At 42.7% G+C, this 15,335-nt stretch overlaps 2 protein-coding genes across 2 annotated transcripts; one reads left to right on the top strand and one right to left on the bottom strand.

Moving 5' to 3' along the window:
* Positions 1–3,216: 3,216 nt before the first annotated feature.
* On the top strand, positions 3,217–5,186 carry hemk2 (HemK methyltransferase 2, ETF1 glutamine and histone H4 lysine; the record flags this gene model as incomplete). Its single annotated transcript, XM_083908811.1, has 6 exons — positions 3,217–3,353; positions 4,340–4,426; positions 4,525–4,615; positions 4,693–4,776; positions 4,854–4,995; positions 5,074–5,186. The coding sequence occupies exons 1-6, from the start codon at positions 3,223–3,225 to the stop codon at positions 5,184–5,186; spliced, it is 648 nt and encodes a 215-aa protein (XP_083764937.1). The 5' UTR covers positions 3,217–3,222.
* A 193-nt stretch (positions 5,187–5,379) lies between these two features.
* gart (phosphoribosylglycinamide formyltransferase) lies at positions 5,380–14,911 on the bottom strand. Its single transcript, XM_083908703.1, has 23 exons — positions 14,874–14,911; positions 14,584–14,689; positions 13,042–13,191; positions 11,835–11,930; positions 11,566–11,740; positions 11,198–11,309; positions 11,032–11,100; positions 10,821–10,946; positions 10,653–10,740; positions 10,471–10,556; positions 10,218–10,386; positions 9,656–9,896; positions 9,311–9,405; positions 8,932–9,041; positions 8,239–8,437; positions 7,899–8,150; positions 7,663–7,815; positions 7,349–7,552; positions 7,117–7,266; positions 6,895–7,025; positions 5,977–6,118; positions 5,772–5,887; positions 5,380–5,677 (listed from the first exon to the last, which is right to left on the bottom strand). Exons 3-23 carry the CDS (start codon positions 13,184–13,186, stop codon positions 5,486–5,488), a joined length of 3,051 nt encoding a protein of 1,016 aa, XP_083764829.1. The 5' UTR covers positions 13,187–13,191; positions 14,584–14,689; positions 14,874–14,911; the 3' UTR covers positions 5,380–5,485.
* Between the last annotated feature and the right edge of the window lie 424 nt (positions 14,912–15,335).

Raw genomic sequence — 15,335 nt, 5'->3', positions numbered from 1 at the left:
AAAAATGGTCAGACTTTGGACGACATAGTATAGTATGTCGTTTTTGTCAAATTTTGGACCAATTTCTTTTTTCAAAAAATGGTCACATTATGGACGACATAGTATAGTATAACGTACTGCATAGTATAGTGTGACGTTTTTGTCAAGTTTTGGACCAAAAAAGTTTTTCAAAAAATTGTCAGAATCAAAAACGTCATAGTATAGTATGTCGTTTTTGTCCAATTTTGGACCAAATTTTTTTTCTCCAAAAATGGTCACATTTTAGAGACATAGTATAGTATGAGGTACTGCATGGTATAGTGTGACGTTTTTGTCAAGTTTTGGACCAAAAAAACGTTTTTAAAAAATATGGTCAGATTTTGGACGACATAGTTTGGACGTCGTTTTTGTCAAATTTTGGACCAAATTATTTTCTCCAAAAATGGTCACATTTTGCAGACATAGTATAGTATAACGTACTACATAGTATAGTATGACGTTTTTGGCAAGTTTTGGACCAAAAAAACGTTTTTAAAAAATATGGTCAGATTTTGGACGACATAGTTTGGACGTCGTTTTGGTCAAATTTTGGACCAAATTTTTTTCTCCAAAAATGGTCACATTTTGCAGACATAGTATAGTAGGACGTACTACATAGTATAGTATGACGTTTTTGGCAAGTTTTGGACCAAAAAAACGTTTTTAAAAAATATGGTCAGATTTTGGACGACATAGTATAGTATGTCGTTTTTGTCAAATTTTGGACCAAATTTTTTTCTCCAAAAATGGTCACATTTTGCAGACATAGTATAGTATGACGTACTACATAGTATAGTATGACGTTTTTGGCAAGTTTTGGACCAAAAAAACGTTTTTCAAAAAAATGGTCAGACTTTGGACGACATAGTATAGTATGTCGTTTTTGTCAAATTTTGGACCAATTTCTTTTTTCAAAAATGGTCACATTATGGACGACATAGTATAGTAGGACGTACTACATAGTATAGTATGACATTTTTGTCAAGTTTTGGACCAAAAAAACGTTTTTAAAAAAAATGGTCAGACTTTGGACGACATAGTATAGTATGTCGTTTTTGTCAAATTTTGGACCAATTTCTTTTTTCAAAAAATGGTCACATTATGGACGACATAGTATAGTAGGACGTACTACATAGTATAGTATGACGTTTTTGTCAAGTTTTGGACCAAAAAAACGTTTTTTCAAAAATATGGTCAGATTTTGGACGACATAGTATAGTATGTCGTTTTTGTCAAATTTTGGACCAAATTTTTTTCTCCAAAAATGGTCAGATTTTGCAGACATAGTATAGTAGGACGTACTACATAGTATAGTATGACGTTTTTGTCAAGTTTTGGACCAAAAAAAGTTTTTCAAAAAAATGGTCAGACTTTGGACGACATAGTATAGTATGTCGTTTTTGTCAAATTTTGGACCAAATTTTTTTCTCCAAAAATGGTCACATTTAGCAGACATAGTATAGTCAAACGTACTACATAGTATAGTATGACGTTTTTGGCAAGTTTTGGACCAAAAAAACGTTTTTCCAAAATATGGTCAGATTTTGGACGACATAGTATAGTATGTCGTTTTTGTCAAATTTTGGACCAAATTTTTTTCTCCAAAAATGGGCACATTTTGCAGACATAGTATAGCTTAACGTACTACATAGTATAGTATGAAGTTTTTGTCAAGTTTTGGACCAAAAAAACGTTTTTCCAAAATATGGTCAGATTTTGGACGACATAGTATAGTATGTCGTTTTTGTCAAATTTTGGACCAAATTTTTTTCTCCAAAAATGGTCACATTTTGCAGACATAGTATAGTAGGACGTACTACATAGTATAGTATGACGTTTTTGTCAAGTTTTGGACCAAAAAAAGTTTTTCAAAAAAATGGTCAGACTTTGGACGACATAGTATAGTATGTCGTTTTTGTCAAATTTTGGACCAAATTTTTTTCTCCAAAAATGGTCACATTTAGCAGACATAGTATAGTCAAACGTACTACATAGTATAGTTTGACGTTTTTGGCAAGTTTTGGACCAAAAAAACGTTTTTCCAAAATATGGTCAGATTTTGGACGACATAGTATAGTATGTCGTTTTTGTCAAATTTTGGACCAAATTTTTTTCTCCAAAAATGGGCACATTTTAGAGACATAGTATAGTATACCGTACTGCATAGTATAGTGTGACGTTTTTGTCAAGTTTTGGACCAAAAAAACGTTTTTCAAAAAAATTGTCAGAATCAAAAACGACATAGTATAGTATGTCGTTTTTGTCAAATTTTGGACCAAATTTTTTTCTCCAAAAATGGTCACATTTAGCAGACATAGTATAGTATAACGTACTACATAGTATAGTATGACGTTTTTGTCAAGTTTTGGACCAAAAAAATGTTTTTCAAAAAAATGGTCAGACTTTGGACGACATAGTATAGTATGTCGTTTTTGTCAAATTTTGGACCAATTTCTTTTTTCAAAAAATGGTCACATTATGGACGACATAGTTTTTTAGGACGTACTACATAGTATAGTATGACGTTTTTGTCAAGTTTTGGACCAAAAAGACGTTTTTCAAAAAAATGGTCAGACTTTGGACGACATAGTATAGTATGTCGTTTTTGTCAAATTTTGGACCAATTTCTTTTTTCAAAAAATGGTCACATTATGGACGACATAGTATAGTAGGACGTACTACATAGTATAGTATGACGTTTTTGTCAAGTTTTGGACCAAAAAAACGTTTTTCAAAAAAATGGTCAGACTTTGGACGACATAGACGATTTTTTTGAGAAAATAATTTTTGGTCCAAAATTTGACAAAAACATCATACTATTCTATGTCGTCCAAAATTTGACAATTTTTTTGAAAAACACTTTTCTGGTCGGGTGGCTTGTGTGATTCTCGTCACTACCACCTGGGGTTTTCATCACAATCAATTGTATTTATTTCTCCTTCGCACACAATTCCCATGTTCTATGCATGGCAAAGAAGGGGTTAAGTTACGTCACATTGCGTACGTGCACCGGAAGTAGATTGAGCTCGCCTGCAAACCAAACAGCTTTGGTTTGTGTCGCTCTGTGGAGAATATTAGTTGGTATTCAGGGAGTTAAAGTCGCTCCAGCAGGAAACAACAACAGCCACTGTGCAGTTTGTATGTGCGTATGAATGGTGACGCGGGCCTGGAGCACGTTAGCGAGGCTGCAGCCGTGAAGCTAACATGAGTTATCCCACACCGCTCTACTCTCACGCTGGACGAGGACACTTCCGGGACGTTTACGAGCCTGCGGAGGACTCGTTCCTGCTGATGGACGCGCTGGAGAAAGACGCTCACAAGCTCCAGCTGCTGAGGTTCACGCATTATGACTTTACAAAAAAAAACAAAAAACACTTACAAATTGCATTTACAATGACATAAATGAATATCTTGTGTTCCCCTCAGTTGAAGATATTCAATTTTCACGTTTTGACAAATTAAAACACAGTAAATATTATAGGTATCTTGAATTGTGCCTGGTCAAAATGATGTTGTACATGAACTACATAGACAAAAGTATTTCAACATCTGCTAATTATTTAATTCAGGTGTTTCAATCACATGTTGGGCGGGCAAACAAACACACGAAAGGGGGACCAATTCCATGCAGAGGCGATTCTAGAGTCTGTAGGGGCCCTAAGCAAAAATTCCCAGGGGGCCCTTCCTTCCAACCAGTGTTCATCACCGTTATGTTACAAATAACCTGACGCCAACGAAAAATGTATGAGTTCAAAATGTATTTATTTTTTAATGAATGAAATAACATGGACAAACCTTGTAATTAAAAAGTATGTGCAAATATAAATGTAAAGGACAATACAATACCGTAAATAGCTTTTAAAAAAACGATATAAACCTAGTAAAAAACAACATTACACTGTAAAGAACCCACATTTTAAAACAATAGAAATGTATAGAACAATAAAATACTGTAAATAACTGAAAAAAAACATGTATAAACTGAGTAAAAAACATATGCATTACACTGTAAAAATAATCCTCTTCATTTTCCAACTTGCAGAACGATAACTTTACACAGATGAAAGTGAGGTGGGGCCCCTTTAGGGAGGTTTCCTACTGAGATGTCATTGCAAATTGTTTTTTAAGGGGGACGGGGAGGCGGCTGGTCACTGCACAGTTCAGTAAAAACAGCCCTCGGGCTCCAAGTGTCGGGGAGGGGGCCCCAAGCAGTTGCCTGCCTTGCCTGTTCACAGGCTGTGCCTCTGCTGTATATGTAACCCTTACCATAACCAGGAAGTGACCACTGACCTTTTTTTTAACTCCTCTTTGCTTTGTCCAGTCCGTCCGTGTGTGTGGAGGTCGGCAGCGGCTCTGGTGTGGTGTCTGCATTTCTGGCGTCGATTGTCGGACCCTCATCGTTATTCATGTGAGCGACTCCCACGTTCACTTACGCGTAAAAAGCTTGCGCTAAAACGCAGCGATTTTAAACATGCGTGTGTGTGTTTGTTCTTCTTCTTCTTGCAGTTGCACAGATGTGAACCCTGTGGCGGCACAGTGTACACAAGAGACGGCGTCTTGTAACAATGTTTCACTACAGCCCATCATCACAGACCTGGTGAGACTTTGACGTTGACATGGATTGTGTGTAAAAAAAACAACATACATTTACTTTATTCCTTCCTTGTGCTTTAGGCGGAGTGCCTTCTGCCCCAGCTTAGCGGAAAAGTCGACGTCCTCCTGTTTAACCCTCCCTATGTGGTGACACCATCAGAAGAGGTGTGTGTGATTGCTTTGTTCTATCCTGTTCCTAACTGAATAGGTGAGCCTTTTTAACTCGAAAAGCTTTTCCTCAGGTTGGCAGCAGAGGCATAGAGGCGGCCTGGGCTGGCGGGAAACGAGGACGAGAAGTGACGGACAGATTGCTGCCCGTGGTGTCGCAGCTGCTGTCCACCGAAGGCTTGTTTTACCTCATCACCATAGCGGAGAATGACCCAGGTGGGGAAATGCGTGTTGGAAATGTTGCAACGGTGAGAAATCGCAAGGTTTAACCATATTCTTTTACTTTCTCACCAGAGGGAATTATCCGCTTGCTGGGGAAATACGGCCTGAAGGGGGAATCGTGCTTGTCGACGCGAGCAAGAAATGAGAGACTGTCTGTTCTGCGCTTCCACAGGAAGGAAACGTGAAGTGACACCAATGAGGACATACAAATATAGACTTTTGCAGACATCCATTCATTATTTACTTACAGGTTTTGGACAGTGTTACAAGTCAGACATCATGCTTTGCAGTGCAGACATAAAAGGTGCCATTTCATACAAGGACATTAATGGAATGGGATCAGTTTCAAGTATAATGCTTCTAATAAATGTTGCTATTTTATCTAAAATCAAATGAACTGATCTGGACCCAACAATCTTCTATTACAGCATGTATTGTTAATTGTGCACAGCGAGATGCGTCTAAGGAATACAGTGTTTTATTTTTAACTCTGCGACTTCCACGCGATGTGTCCGTCCTCGCCGAGCTTGACGGTGCCGCCAGCCACCAGCTCCAGGGCGGCGGGGAAGGCCCGGTGCTCGGCCTCTCTGATCCTGTCGCACAGGCTCTCCTCGGTGTCGCCGCTCAGCACGGGCACCGCCTCCTGCACGACGATGGCACCTGCGTCGACCTCCTCCTAAACACAGGGTTCGTAAAAGTAAGACGGCTGCTTGACAATTTCCCCTGTGAGTTTGACACATGGTATTTATTACTAGGTATGTCACACTTACTGCAACAAAGTGGACCGTGCAGCCGGTGATCCGCACCCGAGCCTGCAGAGCCTGTTTCTGTGCGTTAACGCCCTTGAACGATGGCAACAGGGATGGATGGATGTTCAGCAGCTTTCCTGGAATAGTAAAAAAAAAAACAGTCAACAAAAAAAAAAACTCCTTACCATCATGCGACATGAGATGATGAAGAAAACCGTGTACCTACCATTCCACTTCTTGACAAACGTTCCCGTGAGGATCCTCATGAATCCAGCCAGACACACCAGCTCCACCCTGAACTCCTCCAGCACGCGGTCAATGGTGCTGTCGAACTCTGACCGGCTCCCGTATTGTTTGTGGTCCACCACCTATTTCAGATCACACACACACAAAAAAAAACAGGGTTCGTAACGGTCATGAAAAACCTGGAAAAGTTTGGGAAATTGAAAATGCATTTTCTAGGTCCTTGTAAAGTTAATGAAAAAACTAAATTTCCTGTAAAGTTTTAGAAAAGTGATGGAAATACTGCATGGATAATATTTCGGATGCGTAAAACATAAATAAAATGTAATGCAGATGAAAATTTAAATTGACACGAAGTGTCAAACGGAAACAAGCAGATCATTTCGCCCGGCTAACACACAAAAGCTAACGGAGAAGCTAAAAACACACTTCCAGGGGCGTTCTTACTCGGAGGTAAAAAAAAAAAAAAAAAGAAAAAAGGAGACGCCTATAGGGGACAACAAATCACATGCAAACGATGCCACACAGTGGCTGCAAGTGTGTACTGCAGGCGTGAACAACAAAAAAGCCCTTACAGAATACAACCACTTCCTCTCTTTTAACCATTATTCAAATAATAATTCAAATCAATAAGTATGAAAGAAAGTTACAACAGAGCGTTTTTTTAAAGGAGAGCTTTAAACTTTGGCTACTGAAAGACGCAGACCACGGACGTGCAAAATGCTGGTAATGAAAGACGTGTCGCAAACAAACTGCATATGTTTTTTTTATTTGACGAAAGTCTTAAGAAAGATTTGCAGTCAAAACAAATGGACATTCGTGCAAGACTGTGGGATGGCACCGATATTCGGTCTTGGAAAGTCAATGAAAGGTTACGGAGAAGTCATTGAAAAGTCATTACCCGTGTCTGAATACCAGCCAGTGACGCTCTCTTCAGGCCCTGAACTCCTGGCCTGTTGGAGATGACGACGACAATCTCTGCTGAGCTCGATGGATGTTTCGCCTGCTCTATCAGAGCCTGAAGATTGGTGCCTGGGACACAAAGATACACAATCTCTAAAGCGTATAAAACAAGACTTTCTATCCATTTACTGGTTTTATTTAAAGATGAATAAGAAGATACCTGTGCCCGAGATGAGAACAGCCACTCTTGTCCTCTTGCGTGGTGTGCTGGTGTCTCCGTTGTTTCGCTCGACCTCCTTCTCTCCCCCTGCGACCGGTCCTGCATTCAGCAGGCTGTTGCTCAGGTTACGGACCAACACAGCTTCTGCTCCTGCATGAACACACCACATGGCTTTCAGAATGACACAGCATCCCTAAAGATTTATCCACGTCGCAGAGGTCCGGTGTCTGACCTGGCAGCTTGTGGGCCAGCGAGCCGACGATCCAGGCCTCCTCGTGGGCTTGAAGCTGGCGCAGGACCCTCTGAGCATCCAGCGGCGCGACAACGAGCACCGCCCCCAGGCCGCAGTTGAAGGTGCGTGCCATCTCCTCTTCACTCAGCGTCCCCTCCTTGTGGAGCCAGGAAAACACTGGAGGGATGTTCCAGCGAGACGCATCTAAGGAATAACAAGAAAAATAGACGGTCTGTAATTTCCATCATTCAAATGCAGCTTTATTCAGAAGCAAATATATTGTTTATTTATGCTTATGTTGCACGCAAGTGTACCTAAATCAACGGCCAGCCCCTGCGGCAGCACCCGAGGGATGTTTTCCAGGAGTCCCCCCCCTGTGATGTGAGCGTATGCTTTCACGGCGCCGCTGCGCAGGATTGGCAGCAGGAGGCGGCTGTAGATCTTTGTCGGCGTGAGCAGAACATCACCTGAAGGCAGAAGTGTTCTGGTGCTGATTAAAAGCTTCAGGACAGCGAAAAAGATTCCGAACATGGACCAGGGTGCGACTTACCGACAGTCTGTCCGGTGTTGCCAAAGGGAGCCGGGGAGCTGTAGCCGAGGTGGGCTTTCTCAAGGACTTTACGCACCAGACTGAAACCGTTGCTGTGGACTCCAGATGAGGCCACTCCGATCAGCAGGTCACCCTCCGCGATGTCCCCGAGCCTGGGCAGCATGGCGCCGCGCTCCACCGCTCCGACGCAGAACCCGGCCAGGTCGTACTCGCCCGCAGCGTAAACGCCGGGCATTTCGGCCGTCTCTCCCCCTGGAAACGTCCACGACGGAGACACGGACGTGAGAAAATAATACATACATTTGGTCTTGCTGTGACTTCGCGTCGCGGGGGAACTCACCAAGTAAAGCACAGCCCGCCATCTCGCAGGCCTTCGCGATGCCGCGGACCACGGACGCCGCGACGGCCACGTCCAGACTGCCGCAGGAGAAGTAGTCGAGGAAGAAGAGCGGCTCGGCGCCCTGAGCGAGCACATCGTTCACACACATGGCAACCAGGTCCTGACCCAGGCCACTGTGCTGCCCACAAGCCTGGGCGATCTGAGGATGACGACAACGATAGTCTTTAGTGTAATCCAGGATAAATAATCGCAATCGCATTGCAAGGATTTTTGGACGTCACAGTGGAGTTTTAGCCTGGACGTCTGAGCTGCAGCCCCCAGTGAATTGGTGTTTCCACTGGTGAGTGTATAATTTTTTAATTTAACAGATTTAACCCCAGGAGGGTGAGTGTCACCAACAGTTTTTGTTTTTACTCTTGTGTTTTTAATCATGGCCGCTGCGTTTCTACTGCCTTTCAGAAAAACAACAATTAAGAGCAATCGTATTCCATTCACAGATTTGTGAAAGCAGATATTGTGCTAGCTGAATCCATCCCACAGATAAACCCTGCTGATTATTACTTTCAAGCCAAATCTGGAACAGTTATTTGTGAGCACTCCAAAGCCAATTTTAACTGGTTTAGGTACATCAAATCACAGGAATTTTGCAATTACAATGTCAACACACGACAAACATATTTTTTCAAGTCCTACCTTGAGCTTAGTTCCCACTCCATCTGTCCCAGAAACCAGGATTGGGTCAACGAATCCTGCTGCCTTGAGGTCAAAGAGACCAGCAAAGCCGCCCAGGTCTGCGTCACACCCTGGAAGGACACAAAACAATGGTTACTTCCTTTTTGTGATGTAGATGTATGATGTATTTGGGGTCACTGCCAGCAGTAAACACATTACTGAAGAGTGTTAATTAAGCAGTTTAAAATACTCACAGTGACTCAGACCTATATAAAACCATTACAGTATTAAACCCAATCTTCCCTGAGTCTATTTCTCATCAATATGTTACTTTTAATTTGGAAAACAAAACTACGACCTTCCTGCAGCCTTTCGTGTTTGTGCATGAAGGTGAAATTACCGGCGCGAGACGTTGCTTTAGCCAGTGGCTTGATTATCTCCACCAGCTTGTTACCAGCAGCAATGTCCACTCCACTGTCCTTGTAGGTCAGACCTCTGTCAGAGACACAGATTTGTTTTTTTTTATTTATTCCCAGAGCAGAATCAGGCTGATTTTATGATTAGAGTACATAAATCAAGAGAGTGCAAAAAGAAATAAGACACAGGTAAATCCACAGTGATGTTTATTAACACAGTTCTGCATGGATTACAGTTTGGAAATTAACGAGACAGAAAAAAAAAATATACAAAGACGAAACAAAAAGAAAAGAGGGAATGTTTTAGCCAGTCACACTCTCACACACACCTGTGCTTGTTAAGGTGGGCAATGGCCCGGTGGCCGATGTCGCGGCGGTACACGGCGCCTGGGAAACTGATGGCGGCCACGCCCTGATTGGCTAATCGCAAGGCGGCTTCCAGGGATGAACTGACCGCCGTGACAGTCAGGACCCGTCCGCCGCTGGAGACCACGCCTCCTCCTCCTCCTTCCTTTGAGGCCGTGCCTGCATGGAAAACCTGCAGCCCTGTGTCCTGAGCCTGAGAAAGACCTGTAATGGCCATTTATGTACAAAGTTTAAGTCAAAAAACTGAAATCAACAAAACAATAGAATTGTTTCAATGAACAATGAATTACTAAATGAATCATCAACCATTTTGATAATTGGTTTGAAGCCTTTTTCATGATTAAAACAAGATTTCTGCTTATTTTAGCTTCTTAAATGTGAATATTTTCTTTGTTTCTTCGCTCCACGTAACAAAGAAATCATTAAACCTGAATCATTTTGGTTTGTGAACAAAACAAGACATTGGAGAACATCGTTATTTCGTGGTTTGACAAACACTGATCAACATTTGCTTTTCACGTGTACCTGTGATTTCCACTCCTTTCTTATAGGAGCCCGGGTACCCAGGGCTGGCCATGACCACGGTGACTGCAGAGCTATCCTGGTGCCACACGGGGGCGTTGGAGGCCAGCTTGCCGTTCATGGTGTTCAAGATCACCTCGTAGAGGTCGCTCTTCAGCAGGGGCAGCAGCACCTGATAACGGCGAGTGAAGGTGCTAAATATAATCAGTTATTGAACAACAGAGACGATGCAGCGAGAGCCGAGGGGAACACACACCTGACACTCGGGGTCGCCGAAGCGACAGTTGAACTCGAGCACCTTAGGCCCCTGTTTGGTCAACATCAGGCCTGCATACAGCACACCTGAAGAAGAAGAAATAAATGAGAGGCTGTATTTTATTAATGTGAAGTCGGATGCATGAGGGGAAATGTACGCAAAAGGAAAACAAGAGCACTCGCCCACATAAGGAGCTCCCTCCTCCTTCATCCTGTCCACCGTCTTCTGCAGGACCGTCTCTCTGATCTGCTGCAGCATCTCCTGACTCACCTGCACATGATCGACACTAAGCCACGTTAGAAGAGCAGAATACAATGAACTGTTAACAGTAATAAATATCTCCTCTGTACCTGCGGGGTGGGGCAGTAGGCGCCCATGCCGCCGGTGTTCGGGCCCAGGTCGCCGTCCTGCAGTCGCTTGTGATCCTGAGCCGGCGGCATCGGCGACACGGAGGAGCCGTCACTGAAACACAGACACTAGGAGCACACAGAGCAGTAAGCTACTGTGGAAGCCTGTGATGTTGTTGTTGTTGTGATGATCAGCTTTCACTGTTTTACTCACAGACACTTCCTCTCCCTCCAGAAGCTCCTCAACCACCACGGTGTCCCCAGCAGCTCCGAAAGCTTTGTCCTGTCAGAGCAACGATGTTAGTAGCGTCACAATATGTATATTGAAATTATATTTCACTGAATAATCACCCACTCTTTTGTAATATCTGTATCAGTACCTTCATGATGTCCATCACAGCCTGACAAGCCTCGTCCTGGTCCTTTGCGACGATGACTCCCTTTCCTGCTGCCAGACCGCTGGCCTTCACCACCAGAGCGGGGAAGTCGGCGCTGGAGAAACAAAACAACAAGAACATCTATTTATTTTCTCAGGAAACACAACTGGAACACAACATCCGCAGGAATGGCACCTGTTTTTATGACGAAGATGATTTATCTGAGGAAAGAAATGACTATAACTCTCTTTTATGCCCACAACCTCCTTCAATTAAATTATAATTAATTACAGAGATGCTTCTCCCACGGATAATTACTACATTTATTATTTAAAGTGTGAGAGAATATACAAAAGTGTCCCTATACTGACGTGTGGATGTAGTTGCAGGCCTCCTTGGGATCAGTGAAGGAGCCGTAGCGGGCCGTGGGGATACCGTGACGCTCCATAAACGCCTTGGAAAAGCTCTTGCTGGCCTCTAACTGAGCTGCTTTGGCCGACGGGCCAAAACACGGCACTCCTGCTGCCGTCAGGTCGTCCACCATACCTGAAAGAGACGTTAAACGATGAAAAGGACGGACGCAGTGAAGAGGAGACGACTGTAAAAAAAAAAAAAAAAAAAAGAAGACATTTTTACGTACCAGCTGCCAGAGGCACCTCGGGCCCGACCACAACCAGCCCCACGTGATGATCCTTACAGAACTGAGCCAAGATGGCGTGGTTACTCACCGACACCTCTGCGTGGAGACGTTAACAGTTCAGGGTTCATTAGCGCTCGCTCAGCTACATGGTGCTATCATTACCGTCGCGTTATTGGCAGTATAATGGGCACTTTGCACAGCAGCCATTTTCACAGGGTCACAGCAGGAGTCTGACAGGTGTAAACAATTAAAGTCACAATGACATTGAGCTCATTCGTTCGTGCTGCTTCACGGTGTCGCCGCCGTTCTGGACTCACAGGAGCTGAGCACAGTCATCACGAACAGCTGTACTTCTGCTGCTAATGCATGTCAAAAATAGCCATTAATGACACAAAGTAAATGCACCCCTATGTAAGGAGAATACGTATATGCTTAAAGGACTCATATTATACCCTATTTCTCCAAGTTAACCTATGTTCCCTGGTGTCCTAACGAACATGTCTGTGACATGCTTTGGTCAAAATACCATGAGGATGAAGCACCACAGCAGTTCAATCACCCTGCCAAAACAGCCCTGTTCAGAACGCTCTGTTTAGTAGCATTTGGAAAAGTGATCATTTACAGGCTCTAGCAGGCACATTGCTGTCATATAACATGCATCCACTTGACAGATAAATCCTCTGAGGCTGGAAGTTTGTGTAGAACTCTGTGCTGCACTGTGGAGCCAAGAATATAACTTTTTGCGGACTTCCGGTTTTTGGATACCGTTGCCCTCGCCAGCACTCTCGTGTGTTCCAGAGTCCCTAATATAAGGATTTAAATGATTAAAAAGTTGATTTTGCATAATATGGGACCTTTAATAAATGTGAAACTGCAGCCAGAAATGCTAAAATTACATTTTAGTCGCAGCTTCTAAAAATCTTAATTTGGAGCATAAAAGATGGTTGGTTCAATAATGATCAATGTTGTAACACTAAGTCCATGGTTCTCAAACTGTGGTACACGAGCTTCCTGTGGTGGTACTTCAGAAATACTGTCACTTTAATCTCCATCTTATATGTATATGTGAGGAAGAGGAGGATGAAGAGAGCAAATGTATTTTAACATTGGTGATGATTATGGTGTTTCTCAGGTGGTACTTGGCATAAAACATTTCAGAACTACTGCATTAAATGGTTCAATAATGTAAACATTTTTAATCCATTACCAGAGTTGCTGATCTTCCCACAGCTGACTGTGCCTGCGTTACCGGGAGCCACCAACACTTGCTGGATCTGCGGCGACTGGGCCAACTTCCACGCCAACGCGTGCTCCCGTCCTCCACCGCCGACCACCAGCACTCGCTCTGCCATGGCACCTTCATGACGAGGGAAAACAAGCGATATATTAGTTGGCTGAAAACATTCAGTGATGCAAGACGTGCTTTTTAAAACTTGTGCAAAGCAACAATTAAACACGCGCAGAGACTGACCTATAACGAAAGGAGTCTGCTAAGCCGTGAGGAAGCGCTGACCTTTTCTGAGGCCGGGGGTCTTATATTATCTTGTCATGCCACGCTAACAAGGATCCAATCAACTAGAACAAAAACACCCGTCAATAATTAAATGGCATGGTCACCAGTCAGGGCCGGACCACGAAGAACTGAAAACGGGGGGCTCATTTGCATAGAAAAGCAAAACAATTACGAGGTTTGAAATACAGTCGCTGAAGCCTCGAAACCAATTTCCAGTGACGAAAATATTGCGTCTGTTATTTGCACACAAGTATGAGCTGATTTTAGAGCGATGCGAAGAGATTTTGTGTCCGAAACAAAACAGGAATTTGCTCTTATCTAAAGTTAAGACAAGATTTGAGTCGTCACACAATGTGAATCCACTCGGCAATCAACAGAGCTCCTCATGACACACATTTGTGTCGCTGTAATCTCATCACTTGCATAACTTCTGTGTCCTTAAGGCAGGTCTCAACTCACTAAAGTGGAATAATAACTCCACTTCATCCCAAAATGTAAAAAAGTAAGACTATATTCCATTTTTAAAGTGCGACAAGTGATCGTCACTTTTGAATAACACAGACAACTCAAGAGACTTCTCTGATACTACTACAAACAGAGGTCAGAGTTCAAACTACACTGACCTGTAACCTGTAACCTGTGACTTGAACTTTGAGGTTAGTGCAACAACGTAAACCATGCAGGTTTCCTGCAGTAAAGAACAGAATAAGTCTGGAAACTCGGCCCGAGTTAACAAGATATTAGTACAAAAGGGGTGAGTGTTGCACAGTGGCAGACCAGCACATGTTCCACAATTAGGCAAATGATTGCTTTTGATTGAAATCACTCCTGCTCATGTGACTCAACTCAAAACACATGAGCCCTGACACTGCATGCATGTTGTTACAGGCCCATTGAAGTAAAAGTCCCATTTATACAGCAACATGCGTCATAATTAATGACTTATAATGTACTTTTAGGGATAGCACACTACATATGCGTGCACTGCAATTAACCAAAACAGGACTGTAGAAGTAAATGTAAGGTTTTCTTGCATTATTTTAACCTGCAGAATGCACAAAAATGCAATATAACATGACTGGTGCTGTTCTAATATGTGATGCAATCACTTGATACACACTATTTATTGGTCTAAAACTGGGTTTAAGTCTTAAAAATAACAACAACAAACGAGTATGAAGAACTACAACAGCATTATACACGTGTGAATGAGGCTGTGCTGGAACGGACGCTCACCTGTTTGTGTTTGGTGTACGAATGAAGCCGGAATTAGCCGAGAGTCCAGTCGAGGACAGCAGTCAGAAGAGTCTGATCTCAGTCTGCTGCTCAGTGACCGTGGATGCTAAAGTGACAGACACACACACACACACACACACACACACAGAGGGAGACCACGTGGATTCAATTCATCAGTGATGCGCGAAACGAAGCTAGCTACACGTCAACTGCGCTAACTCAAAGCTAACGTCAATAACTAGCTAACAAGTTTCGTGTTTCATAAATGTCGCTTTGTTTGTTTTTCTTACCGCTTTTTCAGCTTCTCAAACTTTTTCTTCCCCCCTCCCTCCGTCTCTTTTGGGCATACTCCTCAACTTCCTCCTCACGCCGCGTAAAGGCCCGGTGCATCATGGGAGTTGTAGTTGATTCGCCTCGTCGCTTGTGTCGCAGCAGATTTTTTAAACGGGGAAGCTAGCATAATCAGAGGCGATTCTAGAGTCTGTAGGGGCCCTAAGTAGAAATTCCCAGGGGGCCCTTCCTTCCAACCAGTGTTCATCACCATTATGTTACAAATAATTTTTTTCTTCCAAATGAATGAAATAACATGGAAAAACCTTGTAATTAAAAAGTATGTGAAAATATAAATGTAAAAAAACAATAAAATACTGTAAATATATTTTTTAAAAACTATATAAACTTCGTAAAAAAATACATTACACTGTAAAGAACCCACATTATAAAACAATATAAATATGTAGAACAATAAAATA

Source organism: Microchirus variegatus (assembly GCF_963457635.1).
Source record: "Microchirus variegatus genome assembly, chromosome: 22".
In the NCBI taxonomy this organism is placed as follows: domain Eukaryota; kingdom Metazoa; phylum Chordata; class Actinopteri; order Pleuronectiformes; family Soleidae; genus Microchirus; species Microchirus variegatus.
This window is presented reverse-complemented; position numbering and strand designations above follow the sequence as displayed.

Excerpts from the sequence above, each read along its gene's own strand:
- gart (XM_083908703.1), bottom strand. The coding sequence starts at position 13,186 with ATGGCAGAGCGAGTGCTGGTGGTCGGCGGTGGAGGACGGGAGCACGCG. Across the intron at positions 10,387-10,470 it reads TCGGCGACCCCGAGTGTCAG|GTGCTGCTGCCCCTGCTGAA; the intron begins GTGTGTGTTCCC and ends CGCCGTTATCAG. Across the intron at positions 7,267-7,348 it reads GCTGGCCCACAAGCTGCCAG|GAGCAGAAGCTGTGTTGGTC; the intron begins GTCAGACACCGG and ends GTGTTCATGCAG.